This window comes from Leuciscus leuciscus (genome assembly GCF_965113295.1).
Source record: "Leuciscus leuciscus genome assembly, chromosome: 1".
Taxonomy (NCBI): domain Eukaryota; kingdom Metazoa; phylum Chordata; class Actinopteri; order Cypriniformes; family Leuciscidae; genus Leuciscus; species Leuciscus leuciscus.
In genome coordinates this window covers 62484477-62509047 of record NC_138725.1, presented here as the reverse complement: position 1 = coordinate 62509047, position 24571 = coordinate 62484477, and the positions used below count along the sequence as shown (strand labels likewise).

Below are 24571 nucleotides of genomic sequence, written 5' to 3'. Positions count from 1 at the left end.
TTTCTCAAGGTGAACAATTACTAAGTAATTGTTCCTAAGTAACAAAATAAGAGGTCATGTGATAAACATTTTATGAAAAGATATAACCTACTGCACATGAAGCATTTATTATGTGTTAAGCTTGTATTCCGTTCTGAATGTTTTTTGGTCACTAAACAATTTATATACTTTTATTTTATGAGATAGTTGATTTGTAGTTTTGCTGACTTCACTACTATTCTAAATGCAAAATCTAATATAGAATGTTAGAGTAGAGTATAATATAGAATGAGCAGGTGTTGTCCCACTGTAGTCAATAATTGTAGCCCATAAAACTCATTTTTGATCACCAAAATTACATATTTAAAAGTTTTTTTCCTGTGAAAAAAATTATTCATGCCTTGAATGTAACTCTACTTGCTTAATTTAGTATAGGAGGACCATAAATATGCAAATGAGGCCCACCTCCATTCACTCATAAAGACTCGTCCACAAGTCGATGTATCAGCATGGTAATGCATTTTATGTATCTCTCTCTTCAACGTCAGACACATAACGGTAATTATTATTAGCCTTTGGCTTGACTATCAAACAGCTAATAATGTGTTGCTAATGTTACACAAACCATGTTCCCGTTCGCCATCTCAGAGTCAGACAGCTGCTTTCTTAAAATCAGCATCCTTAGAAACGCTTTGAACAACTCAGAACGTCAGTGGAGAAAGACATAGTTCATCAAAACATCGTAATATACATCATCATATACATAATTCATCCACTATATTGCTAAATATACCCGATTTTTCATACCAACAGAAAAATGTACCAGGATAACCTGGCTTCTCTTGAGACGATATGCTAAACCCTGTGACGTGATTGGTTAAGGTAGTTTGTGACTTAAGAAACACCAGCGATCTCAAAACGCATTTTTTTGTCTTTTTTCACTTCAGTTCTAAGGAGAAAACACTTAACAATGGTGTTGACTTATGAATTTGCACATGATTGGTTTAAACCATATTAAAAACAGCACATATACATAAACAACATTAAAAACTTTATTTTCACCGCAAGGGGTCTTTAATCATTTTTGAAAAGTCAAAGTCTTACTGTGGCGTTTCTTGAATGAAAAATGTTTCTCAACTAAAAATTTTTACAAAAGCATAATAACATCACATGATGCTTCCCCCCACCCCATCCAACCAGAGTTGCACAATTAGCTGATTTCTTTGTGAATGAGCTAAAAATCCGCTGTCATGTAATCAGGAAGAGAACAGGAAGTATAATTAACAAATGGGTCAGAGGCTACAGAACTGGGTTAATGTGCGTTGCAGTCTCTGGTTACTGTTGCCGTGTTTTTTCAATGGGCCCAAAGCTTGATTATGCTGACGTGGTGATGGTCAGGCTGCCTACGGTCAGGTGGTTTATTCGAGATCTCCTTCACCCTCAGCCGCTGGGTGTTGCTATGGGAACTACATGAGGTTTGAGGACCACCAGCAGCGAGCTGCAGCAGGAGACTGGCTCTTAACCTCACCAATTCCTCAACCTTTGGTTTGGTTTTCCGCTCTTCTCCCGTTAACGTCTGCAGTGGCGTAGAAGAACTTGGACCTGGACTTTTAAAAGGCATTGGAATGAGTTATGGAAGGGAAAAATCATGAGCTGGCATTCATAGTGGACACTTAGCCAAACCTCACACTTTGTATCAGAAGAAAAAATGATGCTTATTCCCTTATTCCCTTCTGATCCTTAATCCAATAGACCAAGCTCAAAGGAAGCTGCAGAGGATTTGGTGTAAAACATCTTTTCTCTAGTACAATCGGCCTCAATCCCTCATTTTTAAAAATGCCTGTTCTCCATCGAGGCATGATATTAATACGCTTGCTTTTCTCTCTCTAAGCGTGACCTCATTGAGTTGAAACATTACACCATGTTTTAGTGAATTGATTACTATGAGTATCAGCAAGTGCATGAAATGCCAAATGCCGCCCTGCCACCCAAACCGTCAGCAGGGCGAGCATGCACTTCATTTCTGCGCTGCCTGCCTTGGTGGTCTCTGGTGTAAGCTATATTTTACCCTCGCCTTTCTTTTCCCCATTTTTTATAGCAAACAGAAAATTGTTCCTAATTCGCTGTTGCTAGAGGGGGGTAATTTGTGGCTTTTGGCAGAGTGTCACAGGCCTAAAATTTGAAAAAGCTGCTGTGGGGAAGCTGTTTTTTACGGCCGTGCAGGACAAGTTTTGGCAGCGAGAGAGCCAATCACTTTTATATATCAAGGAAAAAACAGAATTAAGGAAAGGAAGCGCTGGGACTAAACAGAGGGCAACAAGACTGTATTGATCTCTGAGGAAGGAAGTAACCCTTGTCTAACATAGTTATCTCCTGTTTCATACGTACTGAGGAGGCTTTCGCAGCTGGCGCATTTGATCTTGAGATATTTTCGTGAAGTCTCTGAGGAGATCAAGAACATATGGGAGTTATATAGCCTACAACATTAAGTGTAAATGAATGAATTTAAACTGTTGAACATGAAGTGTGCGGTAGCTCCAAACTAATTACATTTTCTGGGTTCTGTTGAAGACGGTGGGAAAAGTGCAGGGAAACTGAACTTGTTTGATCATATTCTTTAGAATTTATAAAATGAACTTCAACCTGTTCAATAGTTCTTCATTTTAACGTGAACACTCTTAGTGTTAACAACGGCAATGTTTCTAGTTGGGCTGATAAAAAAATTAAAATTTCGATGATCTCGATTCTTAAAATTCCAAGATATCTTGTACAGTAGCATGTAGTCTGATTCACGAACAAGTGACTCTTATGAACCGGTTCTTTTTAGTGAATATCAATACTGTACAGTACAACCACTGTAGTGCAACAAATGACTTTTTCATTAATCATTCAAAAAGACTCACAAACTCAGGAGTTACAGTGTGAATCAGTATGACGAATCCTTCACTAAATGAACTGAATTAGTGAGAGTGGTTATTGAATGACCATCAAGTCTTCGTAATTTCCAGGGATGGAACATTTTAATAAATTAGCCTACATGATGGATGGATGGAGTATTGATATACTTATTAACGTTAATGAATAACTAAACTGTTTATGAGTTTAAAAAGTTTACAATAATCTTTCAAAAATAATTGTAAAATACCAGTTTAACATAAGGGATAAAATGCAGTTTAAAGCTTTTCAACTTTAGACTTTATATCTCTTACATAAATATCCTTGCACTAAGAAATATGTGTTGGCTCAACAACAGAAAAATTAACCCAACAGTTTGCATCAATTTCTTTGAGTTATGACAACTTTGAGTGAATTTACGTTCAACCAACAAGCTAGTTAGAGGAACTTAATAATTTGTAGCATAAACACTATTTTTTTAAGTTGATTACTCCAACTAACAGAGTTGTAGCCCTGGAACCAATTAACCTTATCTATTTCAGTTCAAATCAACAGCTATCATAGCACATACTAACATAACTTATTTAACTTGTATATTTAAGTAAAATATTACTTATCACTGGCATTGCTTAGTTTACCTTCATACTCTTCAGCACAACCAAAAACATTACAGAAACTCTTTTAAATGTCAAACATTAAACACTAACAGGTCTTTCCCTTCACTAAAAACAAATAAATTAACAATTAATTTCAACATTTATTCTCCTTATCCAGTCCTATGCAAAGCATGCTGGGAACTAGAAATCCACTGCCTATAATTTCCGAAGTTATCAAGTCAATTTCATTAAGTTGCTTCAACGTAATTTTGAAAAAAGCCAATTAACGCAGAAATTTGAGTTTAAATTACAGATGATATTAAGTTGATGTAATGATCAACATTATTATGTCAACAGAACTCTACAAAATAATGTTTGCAACTTAAAAGGTTTAATTAAAACAATAAATTATCATTTTTAACTTGCAACCATGCATTTATTTAAGTTGTGGTAACAGGACCCCTGAATTACTTTTTAGAGTGTATAAATTGTTTGGATCATTTTAATAATTTATATTAAACTGTAAATGTAAACTGTAAAATTATTTGTTTTTTAAAAATAATTTTAATTTTGTTATGTACCAAGTACCAGTTTACAGCAATAGCTAAAGGATAATTTCTTTCATTGTAAATTAAATACACCAATAATGAACTGGAATCAAACTGAAATCAGAATTGAATCAAGTGCTTCGAATCAAATTGAGAACTTTCTTCATATCAGTGCCTAGCTCTAGTTTCCAGAGGCCCTAAATATTTCTTTATAGTTATTTTTGGTTTATTCTAACTCAATTTCCTTCTCTTTAAATACCTTCTTTTCCATTTTGTCTCCTCCTTGTCCGACTCTCTCCCCTATATTCACTTTCACTCTTCGGGGAATGCTGAAGCATTTCAACGTCTCCGACTCCAGCATGGTTTTTCACTTTCACAACACTACGTCATTACCCTGGGTGTTTAGTCACTTAAGGAAGGTTTAAAGAGAAAAGAGAGAGAAAAAAAAAGAAAGTTGTACATTAACTCTACATTACCCAAAGGCACTATAAAACCTGCACCCTGAGCAAAATGTGAATAAATAAAACCTGCGCCTGTCAAAGATCTGGAACAGAAGAGTGGATGCGAAGGAGGGAGGGGGGGCACCATGTTGAAATTAGAAGCACTAAACTTGGAGGGTGTCTGCTGTAGACTGTGAGACCTTTAGACCAGTTGTTGTGTGCCAGTAACTAATGATGCTGGGCGTATTGCCTGCCAAGCCAAAAGTGTTTGAGTCTTAATAACTCATTTTGTTGAATGACACAACGCAGTTGCCATTCGGAATGGGAACACCATCATAGAATATGACACTCCCTGTTCCTATATACAGTCATTGGAGGTCTTACAGCTGCGGAGAACATTCAAGTGTTGAGGAAAAGTCTTAGGGAAAAATCTAATCTAATCAAAACTCGACCGATACGTCATGTTCAGTCATTCCCTGAAATATCACAGTTTCTTCACTGCGTTTAATTAAGCAACTGCACTGCCAAAATAATAGCAACTGTTTGTTGCATTCACACCCTCCAAACATCTGTTTCTGGTGGGAAATTCCATGGGAAAGTTATATCACATTCAGTGGCCACAGCAGAAAGTTGGAAGAACCAATACCTTTTATATATCGTCTTTACACATAAAGCAGTTTTGTTCTACATTGGGGACAGTTCTAGTCACACAATGAAGCTCTTTTGATGGATGGAAGCCCTGGAGGACGCCGCAGGTGTTGTGTGGGATACATCTATCACATGCCAAATCAAACCGAATTTGTTCCTCCTGGATTGAGATGGATGGAAAACAGCATTCCTAAAGTCGTGAAAGAGAGCGAGAGAGGGGGGCCTCCATGTAATAAAGGTGAACGTTTGACCTCCTTATCTGACTATTAGGTTTACCGGAGAGGTTGAGTGGAGGAGTGAAGACCAAGGAAAGGTGAAATATGCATTAAGCGTTCCATGCATATGGGGTGCCATTATAAACTTCAGACTTTGCTGTGTCTTTAGTGAGTTGTTAGAAATATCCTAACTGGACAGTAGCTTAGCGTTTTAAAATCTTAGAAGGCACACACATGCTGCAAAAAAGTTACACCTGTAACTATTATTCTTATAATATACTTTTGGGTTTTAAAAAAAACCAACAGTGTCACATGACAACTCATAATAATTCGCATGAGATGGTGAAATTGTATGATATTGCACAAATTGCCTTTTACGAAAAGATATGACTTTTACAAGCTAACTTGGACGTTTTCAACTCATCTCATAATTATTATTTTCAAAGGGACATAATAAAAGGGTAGATTGTTTTGGTTACAGCTAGTAAACTATCGATCTATCTATCTATCTATCTATCTATCTATCTAGCCTATCTATCTATCTATCTATCTATCTATCTATCTATCTATATATATATATATCTGTAGGCTATCTATCTATCCATCTATCTATCTATCTATCTATCTATCTATCTATCTATCTATCTATCATCTATCTATCTATCTATCTATCTATCTATCTATCTATCTATCTATCTATCTTAGATCTATCTCGTTCGTTAAAAAAATACATTCATATTTGTATTACATTTTACAATTTTTTCAAAGCTAGCGTCACTGAATTTATTTCTCAGGGGCAGTAAATATATCCTCACAAATGTCTCGCGTTTACAAATCACAGAAAACCCCAATTCCTTCATGGCTCACCTCTTCTCTTTCTTTCAGTCCTTTCCTCCATTTAACCCCCCCTTGGGGAGGTAAAAACCCAGACCTGAACCACGCTTCTCTCTTATTTAAGGGGGTCAGGTCGAGCTTATCGGTCTCCTGAGAGCTATAAAGCGGCCAGGCTCGTGTTTTCTCTGCGCGCCTCTGGATGAGTTGCGGCGCGTGAAAGGCTCGCGCTGTGGGCACGCGGAGGTCTCGCGCGCAGTTAAAATGAAACAGTGGCTGTGGAAAGAAAATATAAATACTTGTGCGGCCTTCGGAGTATTTGACTCCTGTGAACCTGTGAAGTTCCGGGAGGACATGCTTCGTAAATTTCCTTCTTTTCGCTATTTTCCCTGTTAAAGCTGCGGTTCAGACTGGTAAAGAACGTGCGCGCGCACACGTAAATACGGGCATGACAGGTGTCGAGCGCGCGGAAATGGATTGCAAACGTAAGATGAAGTGTATGTTTCTGTTTTATCTTCGACTTTTGACTACGAAATTGAAATTGTTCACAGAAGATTTAGCTAAATCTGAAAAAATCCTTTCGGACCCTTTTCTTAAAATTACAGCGGTTCACAAAGGAACTAAAGAGAATAAATATATAGGCCATATTTTTTTTTCTTCTGTAATATGGACCTGGGTTTGAGTAAATGCCTGCTAAATCATTCCAAATACAATAATGGTCTAGCCCATAGCGCAGTAGATCTGTGGTGGTGGTCTTGAGGTATAATGGTGGCTCTGCAAAAAACACGTCATTTAATGGCCATTTTAAATGGTTTTAAAATTAGGGCTGGGGTTACTTTAGCAGGCAACATTTAAAATTCAATTTACCATTTGAAAGTAGCATAGCAATATAAAACACCTGGAAAATACCTAATTTACAAAAAGCAAAGCTTTCGTGAAAAAACTAAAACAAAAAAACGTGGTAGCATTTCAATGTAGCCTACGAACTCAACCACGATTACAGATTTCGCAAAAGGACTCAATTAATGATCAATTTCAAGCATTATTGGTAATGAGGATGGGAATGAGGTAGAGGATTTTTTTATTAGCCTATAACTGTTTTTCTTTCATCATATATGAAAAGGATACGAGAAAACTGAATAAAATTGTAATTGAAGAACATATTTATTTTATTAATGCCTATATATTAATTATATATAGCTTACTTACATATCCCATAGAAAGAGCAATAGAGATTTGGCCTGCCGGACCACAGACACGTAGTGAGTGTCGGTAGGCCTATATGGGAGTGTAGACATTAGATGTAAAGAGAGGACATTTATATGCTGATGAATGGGAGGGTGGTCAGGGAATGAGTGAACGAGGAGGTGGTTAGAAAGAGGTTTAGATAGCACATGTTGGGAGAAAGAGAATGTTTGGATAGAAGAGGGGAAAGTCACGCTAATTTATACTCGGCTAATTGGAACCAGCGCAGGCCCTGCACCTGAGATGCATTCCTGCAACATGGGAGAGGGACGGGGGGCAAGGGAGTATACGTGTGTGTTTGAAAGCGCAGGATGGTGTGTGTATCTCCGAGTGTTTTTGTTAAGTCAGAGGTCAGGGTTTTTTTTTAGCATGAAGCAAAAGGTCAGCATCAATGGTGTCTTTGTTATCTAGCATCTCACAGCGGTCGGTGTGTGTCGAGAATCGTTTCGTCGTGACGGTCGCACAAAGCTACTCACAGTCAGACCACCCTGCTTTTGCGCACACACACACGCTCATAAAGTTTCTCCAATCAGTTTGGAAAATCTGGAGCGCACAGTCACTATTATGATCTAACGAACAGGCCTTTATAGTGGCAGATGGACATCATCATGCTAAAATTCTCACTCAAACATGGATGCTTAAGTCATAAAGCAGATTGCCAGATGTTAAGAATAGGCTATATCACTGTATCAGTCCAGCTGGTATGAAGTGCCAACTTTGGTTTGTCTGCCATCTCGATGCTGAATAGAAGCGTCTGATAGCAATTTTAACCGTTGTACAGATGATCTATACAGTGGTGATGATGTGCCTCATATCTTGGCTCAGTTGGCTGGCATTAGACATCTGTCAAAGAGGCTTTGAGTTGTACATTAATCTGTCTCGCCTCACACACGCAGCTATGCAACCTATCAATATCCTGAGCTGTGAACGGATGGCCCGGCAGCGTGTACACGCTCACTGAGTACACACAGATAAATCCCAGGAGAATAAAAGCTAGATAAATAGATGTGTGGAAAAAAAACTAAATTCCATTAAAAATAAAAACATGAGCCGGGTTGAAAGACAACGGCTGCAGTCAGACATATGGGGAGCATATTGGTCACAATGCTATATCCCCCTCTCATTTTTTCAGCTTTTTTCACCTCTCCCTGGAAAGGGAAGAATTGAAACAGAGATTCAGATGTGGCGGAGAGTGTTTTGTTTCCCTCTGAGAAGGGCTGCATCACTCAGGAAGTTCAGGACAGGGTTTTTTTCATGCTCTTTTGAAGCTATCTTTTCCAGTTTCATTGGCCGTGACAGACAGCTCGATGTTTACACACATTTAATGACTTCGTGCGTCGTGCTCGGTTCGTTAGTGGTTGCTGCACAGACGCAAACTCTCTTCGTGTCTATTCCCAGTCTATTCCCGACTCAAAGTGCATCAAAGAGGCCGCAGCACGTCTGCTTTTTCTGCCTTTCATGACACATGCACGCACAAACATGCCCATTTTTGCCCCATTTCTGCACAATCACAGGACACATTGATAACAGGTGAAATAAATAAACAGACTGTGAAGTGCAGATACATTGCACCTCTGGATGCAAATTTGAAAAATGTATGAAACATAACACAAATAATATCATTAATAAAATAATGTCAAATAATTATATATATATATATATATATATATATATATATATAATTTTACACATTTTTGTATTTAATTTAATTTAATTTAAATATATATATATATATATATATTTAATAAAATATTATTAATTTTTTTAATAATAAATAAATGTTGTAAAATCAAGTAAATAAATACACAGAATTTTTTTGATCAGCCAATATGAAACAGGATTAAAGTCTATATGAAATGGTGTTCATAATCTATATTAGAAACAATAATTTCAAAAATGAAATTTGTAATTTCAGAAAGAAATTTTTTTTTCATTAAACATTACAATTTTTCTTATGAAAATATACAGATGAATTTTTCATTGAATAATGTGCATTAAAGTTGTGATGAACCAGAGAGACAAATATCATCCATATTGTGATGTACATCAGAGTGAAAAGATTAAAAAAAAAAAAAAGAAAGTTTAAAAAGGGGAGGGGTTTATGCAGATTAAATGATTGGATTTGGAGGAGTCAATCACTTTGCCAGAGTGCCAAAGTCTTTTCACTGGAAGACCAAGTAATGACATTGTGAGTAAATACAATTCAATACCATTATGAATCAGTCACAATAAGACCAATAACGCGCATTTAGAAAAAAGAAGAATGAATTTTCATTTCATGCCGACATTAAGAAAAGTCCTTTTTTAGCTGGGTTCAAGCTTTCTTTCATAAATGAGCAACAGTACTGATGAAATTATCCTGTGAATTATTCCCTCAGGCAAATTGTAGCCATTTCTGTTTTCTATTTCCCCCTCCTCCCAGTCTTCTGCTGGATGCATGCTTTCAAAAGGACCACAGTAAAAAATCAGAGGTCTGGCCTTTAGGCCCAACTCACTGCCTTTCATTTGAGATTTCAGATGAAGGACGTAATTTTCTCTCTTTCTCTCTGCCTCCCTCTCATCATTTTCTGTCTTCCTTTTATTGGGTGGTGAAAAACTTGGGGTTTGGGGTTCTTATATGATTATTTGACGCAAAAATGAAAATTCAGTCATTATTTACTCACCCTCATGTCGTTCCAAACCCCCTTTGCTTTTATTTCTTTCTGGAACAAAAAAAAGGAGATGGTTAAAGAATATTTACACAGCTATTTTGTGTTCAACAAGGTCTGTCAAACACACACATTTTTGGGCGAACTGTTCCTTTAAATGAAACCAAAACTGGTTTCAAACCCAATTGCAGTGTTTCTCTCTGCCTTGACACCAGATGATCGCTGTTTCACAGTACTCTTTAGCTCAAGGTCTCGCGTGTGCATGTTTTGCATTTGAAGTAACACAACTGGATAGTACTTCTGAACACAAGTATCCAAAGGATCTAATAGCCACAGCATCAAAGAAAATGTGTTTTACAGGCTTTATGTTTCTTGTCATTTCAAACCCTTTTTTTTAATAGATGTATTCCTTACGGTACGGGTCAACAAGTGCTGTAGCACTAACACGATCAAACATATCCATTAAAAAACAAAGACAGCCCTGCATGATGCAATTGCCCCATTAGCATTTCAGTCTCTCTGGTTGTCAGATTGACATTGGGTTACGAATTACATGACGGTATCCTAACAGACCCGACTCTTCCATTACGCAAGTGTGCGGTCGGGCCAGGATTAAGGCCCTGATCCGCTGTGTTGGACAGGAGCAATCCTGGACAGATCTGCATTGTATTAATTCATCCTTGAAGCGGAATCCAGATCTCTCGCTGTGTCTGGTAATGGGAGGAACAGTATGCTTGCTTTGGCTTGACCCCGAGCCGCGATCAGACCGCAGAATGGTGTCCATTACAAAGAGCAGTGAGCACTCTATGCTATGTTCAAACACATCCCGTAGGCCTGCACTTCAAACGTGGGCTGTACCCACTCACCAGCAGCAGCATGTCAGTTAGTGAGGCCCGCACAATTAATCAATTAAGGGCCTGTGCGGAGCGCAGCGAGGCCCCCGTCCTGCTGTGATTTGAGGGAAGGATCATTAGTACTCACTCTTGAGTCACTTTAAGATCACTCAAGTCTGCATTCAGATGAGGTATGTGCGGTAAAGCACTGTTTTTCATGGCATTAGGCTGTTAGAGGTTCTTAATGATCTGCATTATTTCTGAACAGTGTTTCTGAATTAATTCACATGCTCACTTTTTTTTAATGAATCATCCAGAACGGCTCATAAAACAGTCTTGATCCAAGTAATTGTTTTGAATCAGTCTAATGTGTCACTTACTGACTGAGTCTTTTTGATGACTCATTCAGCGAACCTTGATTCAGTGAATTGATTCAGTAAAATGATAAAGTGGATCCCTTGAATACAGTGTACTGTACATCGCTTTGGAGAAAAGTCATAAACGATGCTCGTGTTTCTTGTAAAGAAAAGTTGGTAATAATATTTCACAATATTACAGTTTTTTATTTTTTTACTGTGTTTTTTTTAATCAAATAAATGCAGCAAAAATATGAAAAAATATTCTTCAAACTACTAGGGCTGTACTGTCCCAGTCGATTAGTCGATTAATTGGTCGACCGTCGATACGTTCTGGTTCGACCAAAATTCTGATTGGTCGATTTTTTGCCGCGTTCATTTCATCAGTTTTGCCGCGTTTATTTCATCAGTTTTGCCGCGCTGAGGCGCGCTCATTTCATCAGGTGGAAAGCACTAACTGCTAATGGGGGTGTTTTCAGAGTACCCTTGTTTCACTGTAACAGTCTGTCTTCAGAACACCCCCCTTGTTTTCACCTTTTTTGGATTAGCCCAACCCAAAAGAGAGCTAACTATAGAAGGTTTGATGCTGAATATTATTAATTGTGAGATCGTTTAATAGTCAGTCCTCTTCTAACATGTCAACAACAAAGAAATCGACAGTGTGGCAGCATTTTGTTAAAATTGATAACAGGAAAAAGGTCGAATGCAAAGTTTGCAAGCAACAGTTTTCCACAGCTCGACGACAAACATGACATATCATCTAAAAGTGGTAAGCTCACTTGTCTGCATTAGCTTGCCCTGTCTGTTTTGAGTAGGCTATATGAACATATCATAATTTGCATATTTCAATGTTTTAGTGTGATAACCTAACTTTTTTATTTTTTATTTGGAGCCTAATGCGCAATTGCGCTGTGCTGTTGGTTGTGTTAGTTTTGAGCCTAGGATGCTTTATTTTTCAGTTATGCACTTTATTTCGTTTCTGCTCTTGATCTGGTTTGTTTAATAAATATTCTTTTTTTATTAAAGTGGACGTGCCTTTTGTGTTTATTAAGAGTAAAAGCTTTAAGTTAATAGTCTATTCGTGTCTCAGCTGTGAAGCTGAGCTCATGTTCAGACTCGCTCGGTGCGAGGACATGCACGGTGAAATGATAGTGTCTGACAGTTATAACTTATTATTATAACATATGACAAAAATAATTGTCTAAATTATGTTGCATATTCCTCAACAGTTCTTGTGATGATATCACTAGTTGACAACATAGTACTATTTTCGGAAATCATAAGCTATGATATTGCAGGTGCACGTGATGCAACGCTGTCAGAGCCGACAGACTCGAGTGTCAGACTCATTTCAGTGCAAAATAATTAGGTCAAAAACGATTTAATATACTGCAAATAGCCTACTAGTTTTTTATGTTTATTTATAATTCATTTAGGCGGACAACAAGGCTACCAAGTACTGCGCACAGTGCGCATCTAATTCATTTAACGTTTTTTTTTTTTCTACCGTCATTTTTAGTCGATTTTAGTCGATTTTTAGTCGAAAATTTCAGGACTTCAGTCGACCAAGATTTTCTTTGGTTGAGTACAGCCCTACAAACTACCATTAAATAGAACCACAATCAGACGCCAAAGTCATTCAAATCCATTCATATTACCAACTATACTTCACAATATGATGCACATTGCAACAAATATTTTGAATGTATTTCGGGTTTTTTGGATGCAACATCATGACCTTATTCTATAGGGATAGTTCACCCAAAAATGAAAATTCTGCCATCAATTACTCTCCCTCAAGTCGTTCCAAACTCTTCGGAACACAAATGAAGAGGTTTTTGATGAAATCTGAGAGCTTTCTGTCCCTTCATTGATAGCTAAGCAACTACCACTTTGATGCTTCAAAGAGAGTGTAAAACTAATCCACATGAATTGAGCGGTTTAGTCCAAATTATCTGAAGAGACACGATAGCTTTATGATGAACCAATTTAATGTAGGCTTTTATTCACATATAAACATTGATCAGAAAACATAAACAGAACCTACCTGATGACTCGTGTGAACAAACCTCATTGGTTCTTCCCTTTGACTGAAATAATATGAATGCACACAAAAATAAATGAAAAAACAAAAACAAATATATAAGGTATCGGTGCAATATTCTGAGAATATCTACATATGATTGTATTAGGAGCCTTATAGATAGATTGATTTTATTTCTATTTGTAGTACTTGTGCAAAAAAAATTTTATTTTAAAGTTTCAAAAGACTTCTATTTACTTTACAGTCCAGCTGAATGTAGCATTGCAAAGTAAACCTTTAAAAATAAAGTGCTTTTGAGAGCAATACCTCATAGCTATAGACTTCAGTTGTTCACAAATGTAATAAATAAACACCAACATTTTACGCACTGAAATGTTGCCAGTGCCCCATAAACATTAAAAGTTTGATTGTGTGCGTATAAAAAAATAAGCACCCGACGTGCTATTATGAAAGCAAACTTTTGTTGGTCCATTTTCATTTTGTAATTTGGCCAGGGCTATTATCAGTGCTTTATAGGTTGCCTGAAAGCCACACACACTGTTACATACTGACTCTAAACAATCACTGCTGTGCGCACACACACACACACACACACACACACACACACACACACACACACACACACACACACACACGAAAACAGCACTAATAGGAAAAAGATGAGGGGGCTGCAGTCTCTCCTCCAGGGCTGGGCGCTGGACATCAGTGTTCTTCAGAAGATTACAGTCAATCAGCAGACGTGTGCTGTGCGTGTAGTTCATAGAGTATTTATTTTTTTAATGAAGCATTTTAACAATTGTGATACATGAAATATAATCCCATCTAAAACCTCTTTTGGGTTAAACAAATTATTAGTAATTCTTATAGGCTACACTATTATCCCCATAAAGGTTTATAGTTGAATGAATGAATTTTTTTGACATGACTGTTACATACTTCTATATCTGTATTTTCATGGTGTTACAGTCAAGTTACATATTACCATTTTACTTTACTTGACAAAACAGCATTTTATTAAATAAAATGTTTGATGGCACATAACAACCGTCTGTGTGATTTATGTTAAAGGGATAGTTCACCCTAAAAAAGAAACTGAAGCCATCATTTACTCACCCTGGTGTTGTTAGCGGGGGTGTCCACTCAGAAGAAGAACAATGGCCAAGGTCAGGATTTTTGTTAAATAATATTACATTTAGATTGTTTTTTCCCCAAACCTTACTTCTAACACACGTGTTGCATCATTCTGTGATACTCTTGCATCTTTTTTAAAAGCTTGATGCTGGTCGCTATTCACTGCCATTATATGGACGAGCACGAGGGGACGTTAAAAACAAATTATTCTTAAATTTTCCTTAAGCCCTTAACTGTCAGTCCCATTTCTGGGCACCCCAAAATAACATTTCCGCTTTAAATTGTTATCAATTTTGAATACTTAAGTTTGGTCTCTTTTAAAAAGGACACACTTGGCAGATTATTGTAGAAGTAGCCTAATATGTACATACAATGTACAAATACAATAATTTCTATTTTACATAAAATATATATTTAAAAAAAACATGTTTTACTCTAAAACTTCAAGTAATTCCAAGCCATAAATCTGAACAAGTTGTGTTCCAAATTTGAAGTTTATATCTCAAAAAATTTGCTTTGGAAATTTTGTTTGGGCGCAGTACTAAACTTTCCCACTAGATACCAACTAGAGTCCTTTGGTGACCATAAGGACTCTTCCATTTCAATATGGTTTGAGTGATGTGAACCATATATTTCCATAATTTTCATACTATTTATTAAGTAGACATCCTATTCAGAAATAATATGGGCAGTATATGATTTGAATTCGACCTCTAACAAACACATAAGGCATACGGATTTGTAGCCTAGCTCACCACTGCATCACAAATTGAGAATCTATAATTTTTTCTTTATTTAAAACATTTTCAGACCTTTTTTTTTTCTTAAAAAAATAGAATGGATGGTTTTGAACTCAATTATTATCAAACCTATATTTCATGATTTTTCATGTTCAACGCTATTGTTATTTCAAAATAAAGGTCTAAACACGCATTATGAGTCTGAAAATATAGCCTGCTTGTTGCAAATTAATAAATTGTTATTTGTATTGAGAATAAGACACCAAATATGAAAACTATAGATTGTAAGCTTTCAAATGATTTATAGTTTGTCAATATTACTTAGGTTTAGATTAAGATATTGTTTTAAATGTATAGGCCTAATGGCAAACATCCCACCGGTGACAGTTAAGTAGATTCGTGTTTTTTTAAAAACATGGAAACGGTATTTCTATGGTAAAAATTGTAATCTTGTTAGCCTACTGTATGTTACCTTATTAGTTTAAAAATAGTAAGGATGAAAACCTAGCTACATTTATAATCGATATCACAGCGTCTCAGTCCTTTGCATATAAACCATTTTCACATTTCCGGGTTTCTCAGAAGCGGAAGTCGTAATAGTCGGGTAAACTTAGATATATCAGTGAATGAGAGACTACATTAAATATATATATATTTGTGTCATTTGCTCAAATAGCAAAAGAAAAACTCCACCATAGTGTTTTCATAACTTTCAAAAAGAGGGAAAAAATAGAGAGGAGATTGATTACGGCAGTCGGAAGTGAGAAAGATGTCAACTTCACATTACTCCCACAGCCGCTGTATGAGAAACACCTTCACAGCAGCGTTAACTGGCTAGTTTCTTGTAATTTGTTGCAATTGTAATGTAATACAAAGTATAGTGTTATAAATGTACATACATTTAAAATATATATATATATATAAAAACTTTGCAGGATTTACGATGCTGATGACCTTTAAAACGCGTCATCAGTCAGCACAGTCTGTGATTTTGAAAAACTGCTGCGCGAGCTAACGACTAAAAAAGTTGACTTGTGCTCTGTGATAAAAAAATTGTCATTCGGTTACATTCGCTTCGTCTTTCGTCTTTCTCAGCCCACAGGCCGCGATCATCATCAGAGAGCAATGTCGAGGCGTCTGCAGTTTGCTTCTGCTCCTCATTGAGTGCACCACAAGGCCCTTTATCAACAATATCTCCGCTGAGGGGCGAGGCGGCTGCATAACTCATCCTTACTGTATTAATGATGGGCCAGTTGTGACTCCGCGAGACTTTGGCCAGTGTTACGCATACCGGCACAAATCATCACGGTGTCAGTTCTCAAGGGCATCGGGTCCTTTGAGAGCTAACCGTATCACCACAGCATTCATGAAAAGACCGTTCACAAGGTTTGTGGTGTTTTTAAAAAAAATACATTATTTATTATGTGAGGGAACAAACTAGTTTTGGTATGTTTATATTATTTTCCCTCCGTATTTCAAGTGTTTTTTTTCTTCTTCTTCATATTAATCCATAGTTCCCTCCTTTTCATTCTTTCCATTGCTTTCTTTTACACATTTCTTCCTCATTTTCTCATCTTTCTCTCTTCCTGACCTCATCCAGACGCATGTCCAATAGGACAGAATAATATTTGGACAGGTGTTCCTTTTTAAACACGTTATCCACAAGTCCAAGTACGCAGGGGACCGCACTACATAATTCCTGCGCCGTTTCTTTAAGAAGATGGATCTGAGGTTAAAATATACAGTACTGGCTGAGTCATACACAGTCTGCTATACTGTAATCTATAGAGCACTACATCCGTAATCCCTGACAATAAAAATCTGTTTAGCACCAATTTTCCTTTATTTTTTAAACGTTCTTTTTTCCTGTTTCAAACAACTGCAAAAAGACACATCTGGAAGACAGATGTGCGTCCCACAGCAAGCTCTCTCTCTCTCTCTCTGCTTAGAAACATGAGAGCAGGCTTGTGTCTCTCTCTCTCTCCCTGGGCGGACCACCCACATAAGGAAACGCCTTGCTGTACTGAAGGCAGAAATACAGGGATGGGTTTTTCTGATGGATGGGTTTAGCAGACTATCACTTATGTCAATGTCAAAAACATAAAGCTGCTCTCGCAAAAGAGGGCGAGAGAGAGAGAGACGTCTTTGCATCTGTCTGTCTGACGTCTTTCTGCAGTGGCATAAAAGCCTTTTCACAATATTCCTGTCTTGCTCATGGCTTCTGAAGCTGTTAAAAGACTATGGAGTCTATGGAATGATTGGGTGTCTTTTTTTTTTTTGTAAAGAGACACAACATTTCTGTTTAAACTGATAAATCCCATACAGATGACATGTGGCAGAATATAGATGTATAATATATGGATATATGATATGGTGGTACCTAAACAGTTTTGGGACACATAAACAGCACTTAGATGTGTATGAATATCTTCATATTAAATAACAAAACATGACATTAAATGGCATTTATTTTGAAGAATGATATAGCACAAGCGCATTAGTCAAAACGTTTAATATAACAAAGTCTGTGAGGTTATAAATAATAAAATAATATATATAATATTTGGAAACTTTCTGGTTGTTTAACATTAGTGATCATAATTATAGCTAATGTTATGAACTACACCTGTGTGAATTTGAGGAGAACTGACTTACATCCACTAAAAACTCAGTTCAACAATGCTGATAAAGTCACTTTCCAAATACTTTTTTGGTGCCACTAAAAATTATGATTTTATGTAAAAAATAATAATAATAAATGTCATATGTCCAAATATGCTACTTATTTAATAGGCTCTTTAAATATAATAAATATTTTTAAATGTATATATACTATAGTTAATAAAATATATTTAAAAATATTAAGAAAATACAATGTTTTCTAACTATTATGAAATATTTTTTAAAAATGCCAATTTAATTAAGTAAGGTATAATCCACAACTAGCTGTAAATTAAATGAGGACAAAAACCTTCGCTTGGATTATGCCGCTTATACCACGGTAATTTGCCAGCATTGACAACTTAAAGCTGTTATTGATGTTTGCAGCGCAATATTTTTGTTATATATGTTTCTGTGTGCGCAAGTGATGAATGCATCTGTGTGCTCATTAATATAGAACAGAGATTAAACTGACTGGAACTACCTGTGCATTAAACAGCTTTATTGCACACCTTCCAGCCAATCACAATCGAGTATTCAGACAGCCCATGGTGTAATCACAAATAAATATTGGATTTAAAAAAAAAAATATATATATATATATATATGCCTATAATGGCCATGTGTGCGCATGGGATTTCATATTTTAAATATTATTTCTTAACTCCAAGCGAATGACTGAAACCTGTAATTGGAGAGACTAAATGTGCATATAAATAAAACACGCAAATTAGTCACACCATCACTGATTGTTTAAATTATGCAGTTTTATTTTCACACTCCAGAACAGCTGCAGATATATTTGAACTGCAAACCAATTAAGTAACAAAATTGCACATGAAAACCGCTTATATGAGGAGCGTTATTCATTTATGATCATGCGATCTGTCTCAAAGTGTGCAGCATGCATTTGTTCCATAGCAGCTGAGAAGTGCAGCAGTGACCTAATAAAAACACTTATGCACCTAGATCCAGAGATGTTTGCAGTCTGTAAACAAATTCAGACTTTATAGTGTGCTTCGAGTTCAGTCCTCTCTTCAAAGAAAGCACTTCAGGATTAGTAGTGATACAGTGAGTTTAACTTGTGTATGTGTGGAGTGAAGCTTTTTGGTGACAGTGTTAACACAGTAATCTTCACTCCATTACTCTACAGAGCTCCGAAAACAGGTGCTTATTAAACTCATCCAGCTTTTAAGGCAAAAAAGCTTTAGTGCAAAACGAAGGGTGCACACAATAAGAGAAATAAATCTCAAAGACACATCTAAACCCTTCTCTTTGTTCACCATTAAAATTAGTCTGGCTTTTGGACTCTTTAATCACTCAAATGTTTGGTAACACTTTATAATATTTTTCATGAATAACATTTACAAACATTATTACATTATGCCATGCTTAACAGATCAAGTTCGTGTACATTTATAGCTGGAATCCCTTGTATTTTGCTGTATTTTTATTAGATTTTTTATATTGGATTTTATGCATTTATATATTCATTGGATTTTTATTACATTTTATTAATTTTTATTTTAAATAGACTGAAAATCTGTAAATTTGATCGGTCTAAAATGAACATTTAAGGATTTTGAAAATGAAAATGTTTAATGTATTTAATTTTTTTTTATATTCTGCACTATTTCCGTATGAGAAATTAGTGTGACCCTAAGACTTTGAACTTCATGTTCATTTTTCAATTCAACTTTTCACTCCAATTGTTAAATTGTAATGAAAAAAAATTATTGTATTAAATTAGAAACATGAAAAAGCATTTCATAGTGTTCATTATCCAATTCTATATTCACATTGGAATGTATACGAAAAACTGATCTACTTTTTCATGGTAATGAAAAATACAATAAGCTGTTACCAAATTCAAGTGCTCAATTGGTTTTTCGTTTCCGTCTACCCATCTCCGTTGCCACAGAGCCCACCGTTGCTCCCATGGCCCCTCCTAAGGGCCCCCCGACGAACAGCCCCACGAACGACCCCAGTAAAGCACTGCCCCTCACCATATTCGGGAGCCACAGAAGCCACTCGACCACGCTGTCCCACAACCAGCGTAAGAATGAGGAGTCAGGCGTGGAGACGCAGAGGTCTGCGATTCCCTCAACCACCAGATCGTCCACACTTCTCTCTGCTTCGGCCCTTATTCCCTCCGAATCGTCTTCCCCTCTTTCTCCTCTGCTTCTCAAGATCTCCTCCTCCTTCTCTTTCACTCTCCTCTCTGCCTCCTTCAAGAGAGGGCAGGTGTAGAATTGCGTCCCGCTTTCTTTGGCCATCTGCTCCACCTTTATCAGCAGCTCCTCCAGCTCCTTCTCTCCTGCGCTCGCTCCTGCCCGCAGCGGGTGATGTCGATCCCCGCACTTCTGCACGAGCTCCAGTAAGTCGACCCGTTCTGTGCTGAGATACTCATCCAGTGAAATGTCCTCAGGCAGGCGGTCCATGCGAGTGAAGAGCACCATTGCGTGTTTACTAACTGCTTCGGGACCAAACACCTTCTCGATGGTCTCCAAAATCTGGAGCTCCAGGTTGCTGGGCCGGTGAACAGGGACACAGAGCAGGAAAGCGTGGGGCCCCGGGGCCGATAAAGCCGCGCAGAGCGAAAACTGGCGGCGGACGTCCTCAGCGGGACGCTCGATGCACAGGCAGTCAGGTGTGTCCACGACAGCCACCTGCAAGGAAGAAAACCGAGTCTTATGTGGATATAGTAAAAAAAGAATAGCAGAGTCCACACACCACAACTGTAACGACAATGACATCAAGAAAAAATATTGTTGGAATCACTTTCAGAACCAGCTGATAAATGATAAAAAACATTGACAGCCAATCAAAATCCATCCTGCTTTAAAAAGTTTAAGCATTTAAAGCGGCAGACAATAAAACTGCAGCGTGCGCTTATAGTAAAGTTATAGAAGTTTATGCTATGTATCATCTTTTCACTTCTTTAGTTCATTTTACTTTAATTCATTGTATAACTGTATCATTTATCTCTTTTAATTCCTTTTATAACTGTTTTAATTACCCTTGCTTTTATTTTGTGTTTATTTTCTATGCAAAGCACTTTGAATTTCCATAGTATGATTATTTTAATTCCTTTCTATGTTAAGCATTATGAATAACTGTTTTAATTTTCCTTGCTTTTCTTTTGTGATTATTTTTATTCCTTTCTATGTAAAGCACTTTGAATTGCCATAGTGTATGAAATGTGCTATATAAATAAACTTGCCTTGCCTTATAGTTTAAGGTAACGTTAGGCCACTTTCGCTTGCATAAAATATTTTATATACTTTTAATATTACATTTTTTATATACATTTTATTTATAATATATTTGGTAACACTTTGCAATAAGGTGCCATTAGTTAACATTAATGCATTAACTAACATTAACTAAAAATGAGCAATATATTTGTTGCAGTATTTATTCATATCTGTTAACATTAGCTAATAAAAATGCAACTGTTCATTGTTAGTTCATGTTAGCTCAGGTCCATCAAATAATAAACAAACAACTTTAACAACTTTTAATGTATTAGTAAATGGTGAAATTAACATTAACTAAGATTAATAAATGTCTTAGAGGTATTTTTCATTATTAGTTCATGTTAACTAATGTATATTAATGTAAGTGTACATGTTTTATTTGTTTCTCATGATCTTTTTGAATCAAAGGTTTAATGGTACAAAGGTTTTATATTTGTAGACAAATATAAATTGTGCTAACATATGAATTTATTTACTAAACAAAAATTAACAAAATGTAATTCAATTTCCCAGGTGGCATCTCAATTTTTAAAACTACTGGTTTTTCTAAATTTTCTAAAACAAACAAACAAACAAAAGGCAGGTAAAGTTTGCTATTTGTAAAATTTGTATGATAACTGTTATGGTTTATGATGTGCATATATAAATATGAACAAACAAAAATATTACACATAGACGTCATGTTATGAAATGTTTTTGATATGCCTAGTCACATAATAAGAAATCACATACTTGCCTTGAAGCAACTTTATTTCTATAACATTTTTTAAAAACTACATGTGCAGGACTGAATAATCAGATGGCCTCTCGTAGAGTTTAAGAGCTACATGAACCCACCTGTCGCCCTGCCAGCGTCCCGCGTCTCTTCTGACAGGCAGTGACTGGAGTCTCAGGGCCAGGACAGTCGGACTCAGATGTCGGGCCGCCCAGGATGGCATCGACCGCAGTGCTTTTCCCCGCACCCGCTGAGCCCAGCAGCACCAGTCTCAACTCTAGAACCACAGACAGAAACGGACAAACTGAGAGTTATTATAGACAGCCATGAGTTACAAAGAAACCACTGTCCTCTAAATAATAACTTACGATAATACTAGGAAATGTTTCAGTTGACTTATTTAGATTTTAGTTGTACTCTTGAATAAATAATGCGAGGGAAATGGGATCATGATCCCCTGTCGTGTTAGTGGTTTTATGAGTGATAATGCAATAACTCATTAAAAAAAATGTATACATTTAATTACTGAAAATTCCACCACAATACTGGCATATTAAATCGTTTGTAATTTATCATTGCATGGCAAATTCATTTTTACACTTTTTTTTTGTCCACATTTTTTACTATTTAAATCATTTTGAGTTTGATTTTAAAATCTTCTTATTCAATATTTGAATATTATGCCTGAATAAATATACAGAATGTATCTTCACACTATAATACCAGCTGGATTATAGGAATATATAAGACATGCAGAAAATAGAAAACAGTTTATTTAAAGTTCATTTAAAGCCTCGTACTGTTAAATATATATATATTTTTAATCAAGGTCAGTTAGTGGTGTGAAAAATTATTACAAATCTGGTTTTAGCAAAGCAACAAGCAAGAATTGTTTATATATAATAATGTGAAAGACAATATTGTTAGCATCACATAATTTTGATGCAATACCGCCACCTAAAGACTAAACTGATACATAACACCTTTTATGATACGAAATATCTGTAATGCAACTTAAAGGGATAGTTCAACCAAAAATGAACATTCTGTCATCATTTGCTCACCCTCATATTGTTACAAACCTGTATGAGTTTGTTTCTTCTGTTGAACACAAAAGATATATAAGATATATATAGGAAAAAAATACTATGTGTGGCTACCGCCAACTGTCGTACAGGTTTGGAACAACATAAGGGAAATTATGACAGATTTTTCATTGTTGGGTGAACTCTCCCTTTAAACTGCAAAATTGGACTTGCTAAAGGTTGTGAAAATTAAACGTTGTGGCAGGGTTATGGTCACACCCCGTTTCAAATCACAAATGAAGCTCTGTTGTTCTTCTCATGCGAGTCAGAATATAAAAGTGTGCTTTTTATTTTTAGTAAGGCTGTTTTCTGAAAAGTATCTTCTAAAAAATGTTTTCCTTTTTACTTTGGGGGATGGTGAAGAACATACTGTAAGATGCTATTAGCAAGAGGAAAAAAACATGCTTGTCTCAGTTTCAAGCCTGCAAGTAAGAAACAATTAAAAGGACAAAATGATGACATCATGGCATATTTAAGTGTGGAACAACTTAAAAACACTTTACTTGATGCATTTACCATGGTATTTGCTCGCACTGCAAAAAAATAAAAATAAAAATGCAACCTAAATTTTGTAACCTTGTTTTGTTTCAAGCCAAAAATATAATTGACCTAAGTGGCAGTCTAAAAGGGCCGCCTTTTTTACAGTGATACTCCAAAGTACTTAAACAACACCATGGTAGGCACATGCCCAAAAGCAAGGTATTAGGCTGGTACCATGTCCACAAAAACCTTGATTTGTTTTAGTAAATCAGATAAAAACATTACAATGCCAAACCTTGTTCCTTTGGCTCTGTCCCCCCTCCTCCTCCACTGCTTTCTGGAGTTTCTTTCTCCTCCTGGTGAATTTCATCTTGTGTTGTAGTTCCCTCCATAGTCTGCACCTTGAAAGGACACAACAGAGCATAATGTATTGTGCAGTATAGACTATGAATTGTCATCTAATGGGAAAATGGAGGACATCATTCCATTCACATGACTCAGCAGAGAGGAACTGCCAGAAAAACGCACATTTCACATTACCTCAGCTGCAGTAAAGCACTGTTCAAACTGCCTCATTTCAACTGACAGCTTAAAAACAGCCTAAAACTTAGGCTAAGTCTTCAGCTTCCACTGAAAGTGTGGTGTCTGCTTTTGATTATGTGAAAGCTGATAAATAAAACAAGCTTGAAAAGCTTACCTTAACTGAGAAATTGATCTATTGTGTGTGTAGCGTGAGCTTATGAGCTGGCCTGCTTGTGTTCCTCTGCACTTCCTGGTTCTCCTCCTGCTGTTCAGTCAAAACACTGCTGGTAGTCTGACTCTGCCCGAACATGTGATGCTTCCTCCTCCTCCTCCTCCTCCTCTCTGTCTATGAAACACACCTCTTTTACAGAGACTTCTTAAAGGTGTGTCCATGAATGCTGTTTTCATGATCAGGGTGGATAAATGGCTAGTTTTGCAGCATTTTTATGGTCTGAAACCACAAACAGGAAGTTGAGTACTCTTCCTCAGTTCACTGTTCAAACATGTGCATGCTCAACGTTTTCCCTGTTTAGCTTCCGTCTTGTCATTTCACAGGGTTATTAAATCTTGTGGTAACAAATGGTTCTTGGGAAAGTGGCAGGACAGGAATTTCTGGGTTGAAAAGGCTAAATATGAACGTATCAAGTAACAATAACTCCATTTGTGTTCTAGTAACACATGCAATACATACAATAATGT

General features: G+C 36.5%; 1 protein-coding gene and 2 long non-coding RNA genes across 3 annotated transcripts in view; 2 read left to right on the top strand and 1 right to left on the bottom strand.

The window, feature by feature from the left end:
* Positions 1–18791, top strand: part of LOC309496613 — a 66666-nt gene extending 47875 nt beyond the window's left edge. The window contains exon 3 of the long non-coding RNA XR_014205184.1: positions 16245–18791. This is a non-coding gene — a long non-coding RNA (uncharacterized lncRNA). The remainder of the gene's footprint in view (positions 1–16244) is intronic.
* Positions 11508–12838, top strand: LOC309505384. The gene is made up of 2 exons (XR_014208417.1): positions 11508–12702; positions 12775–12838. It is a non-coding gene; the product is annotated as an uncharacterized lncRNA (long non-coding RNA).
* On the bottom strand, positions 18557–24311 carry LOC309496592 (GTPase IMAP family member 7). Its single transcript, XM_082166618.1, has 4 exons — positions 24048–24311; positions 23646–23751; positions 21908–22062; positions 18557–20479 (listed from the first exon to the last, which is right to left on the bottom strand). Exons 2-4 carry the CDS (start codon positions 23740–23742, stop codon positions 19688–19690), a joined length of 1044 nt encoding a protein of 347 aa, XP_082022744.1. The 5' UTR covers positions 23743–23751; positions 24048–24311; the 3' UTR covers positions 18557–19687.
* Between the last annotated feature and the right edge of the window lie 260 nt (positions 24312–24571).

Bases quoted from the DNA above. Each gene is read 5' to 3' on its own strand.
- LOC309496592 (XM_082166618.1), bottom strand. From the start codon at position 23,742: ATGGAGGGAACTACAACACAAGATGAAATTCACCAGGAGGAGAAAGAA. The intron at 22,063-23,645 runs GTTTGGCATTGT...CTGTGGTTCTAG, and splicing joins GACAGAGCCAAAGGAACAAG to AGTTGAGACTGGTGCTGCTG. The intron at 20,480-21,907 runs GTGGGTTCATGT...TCTTCCTTGCAG, and splicing joins GGACGCTGGCAGGGCGACAG to GTGGCTGTCGTGGACACACC.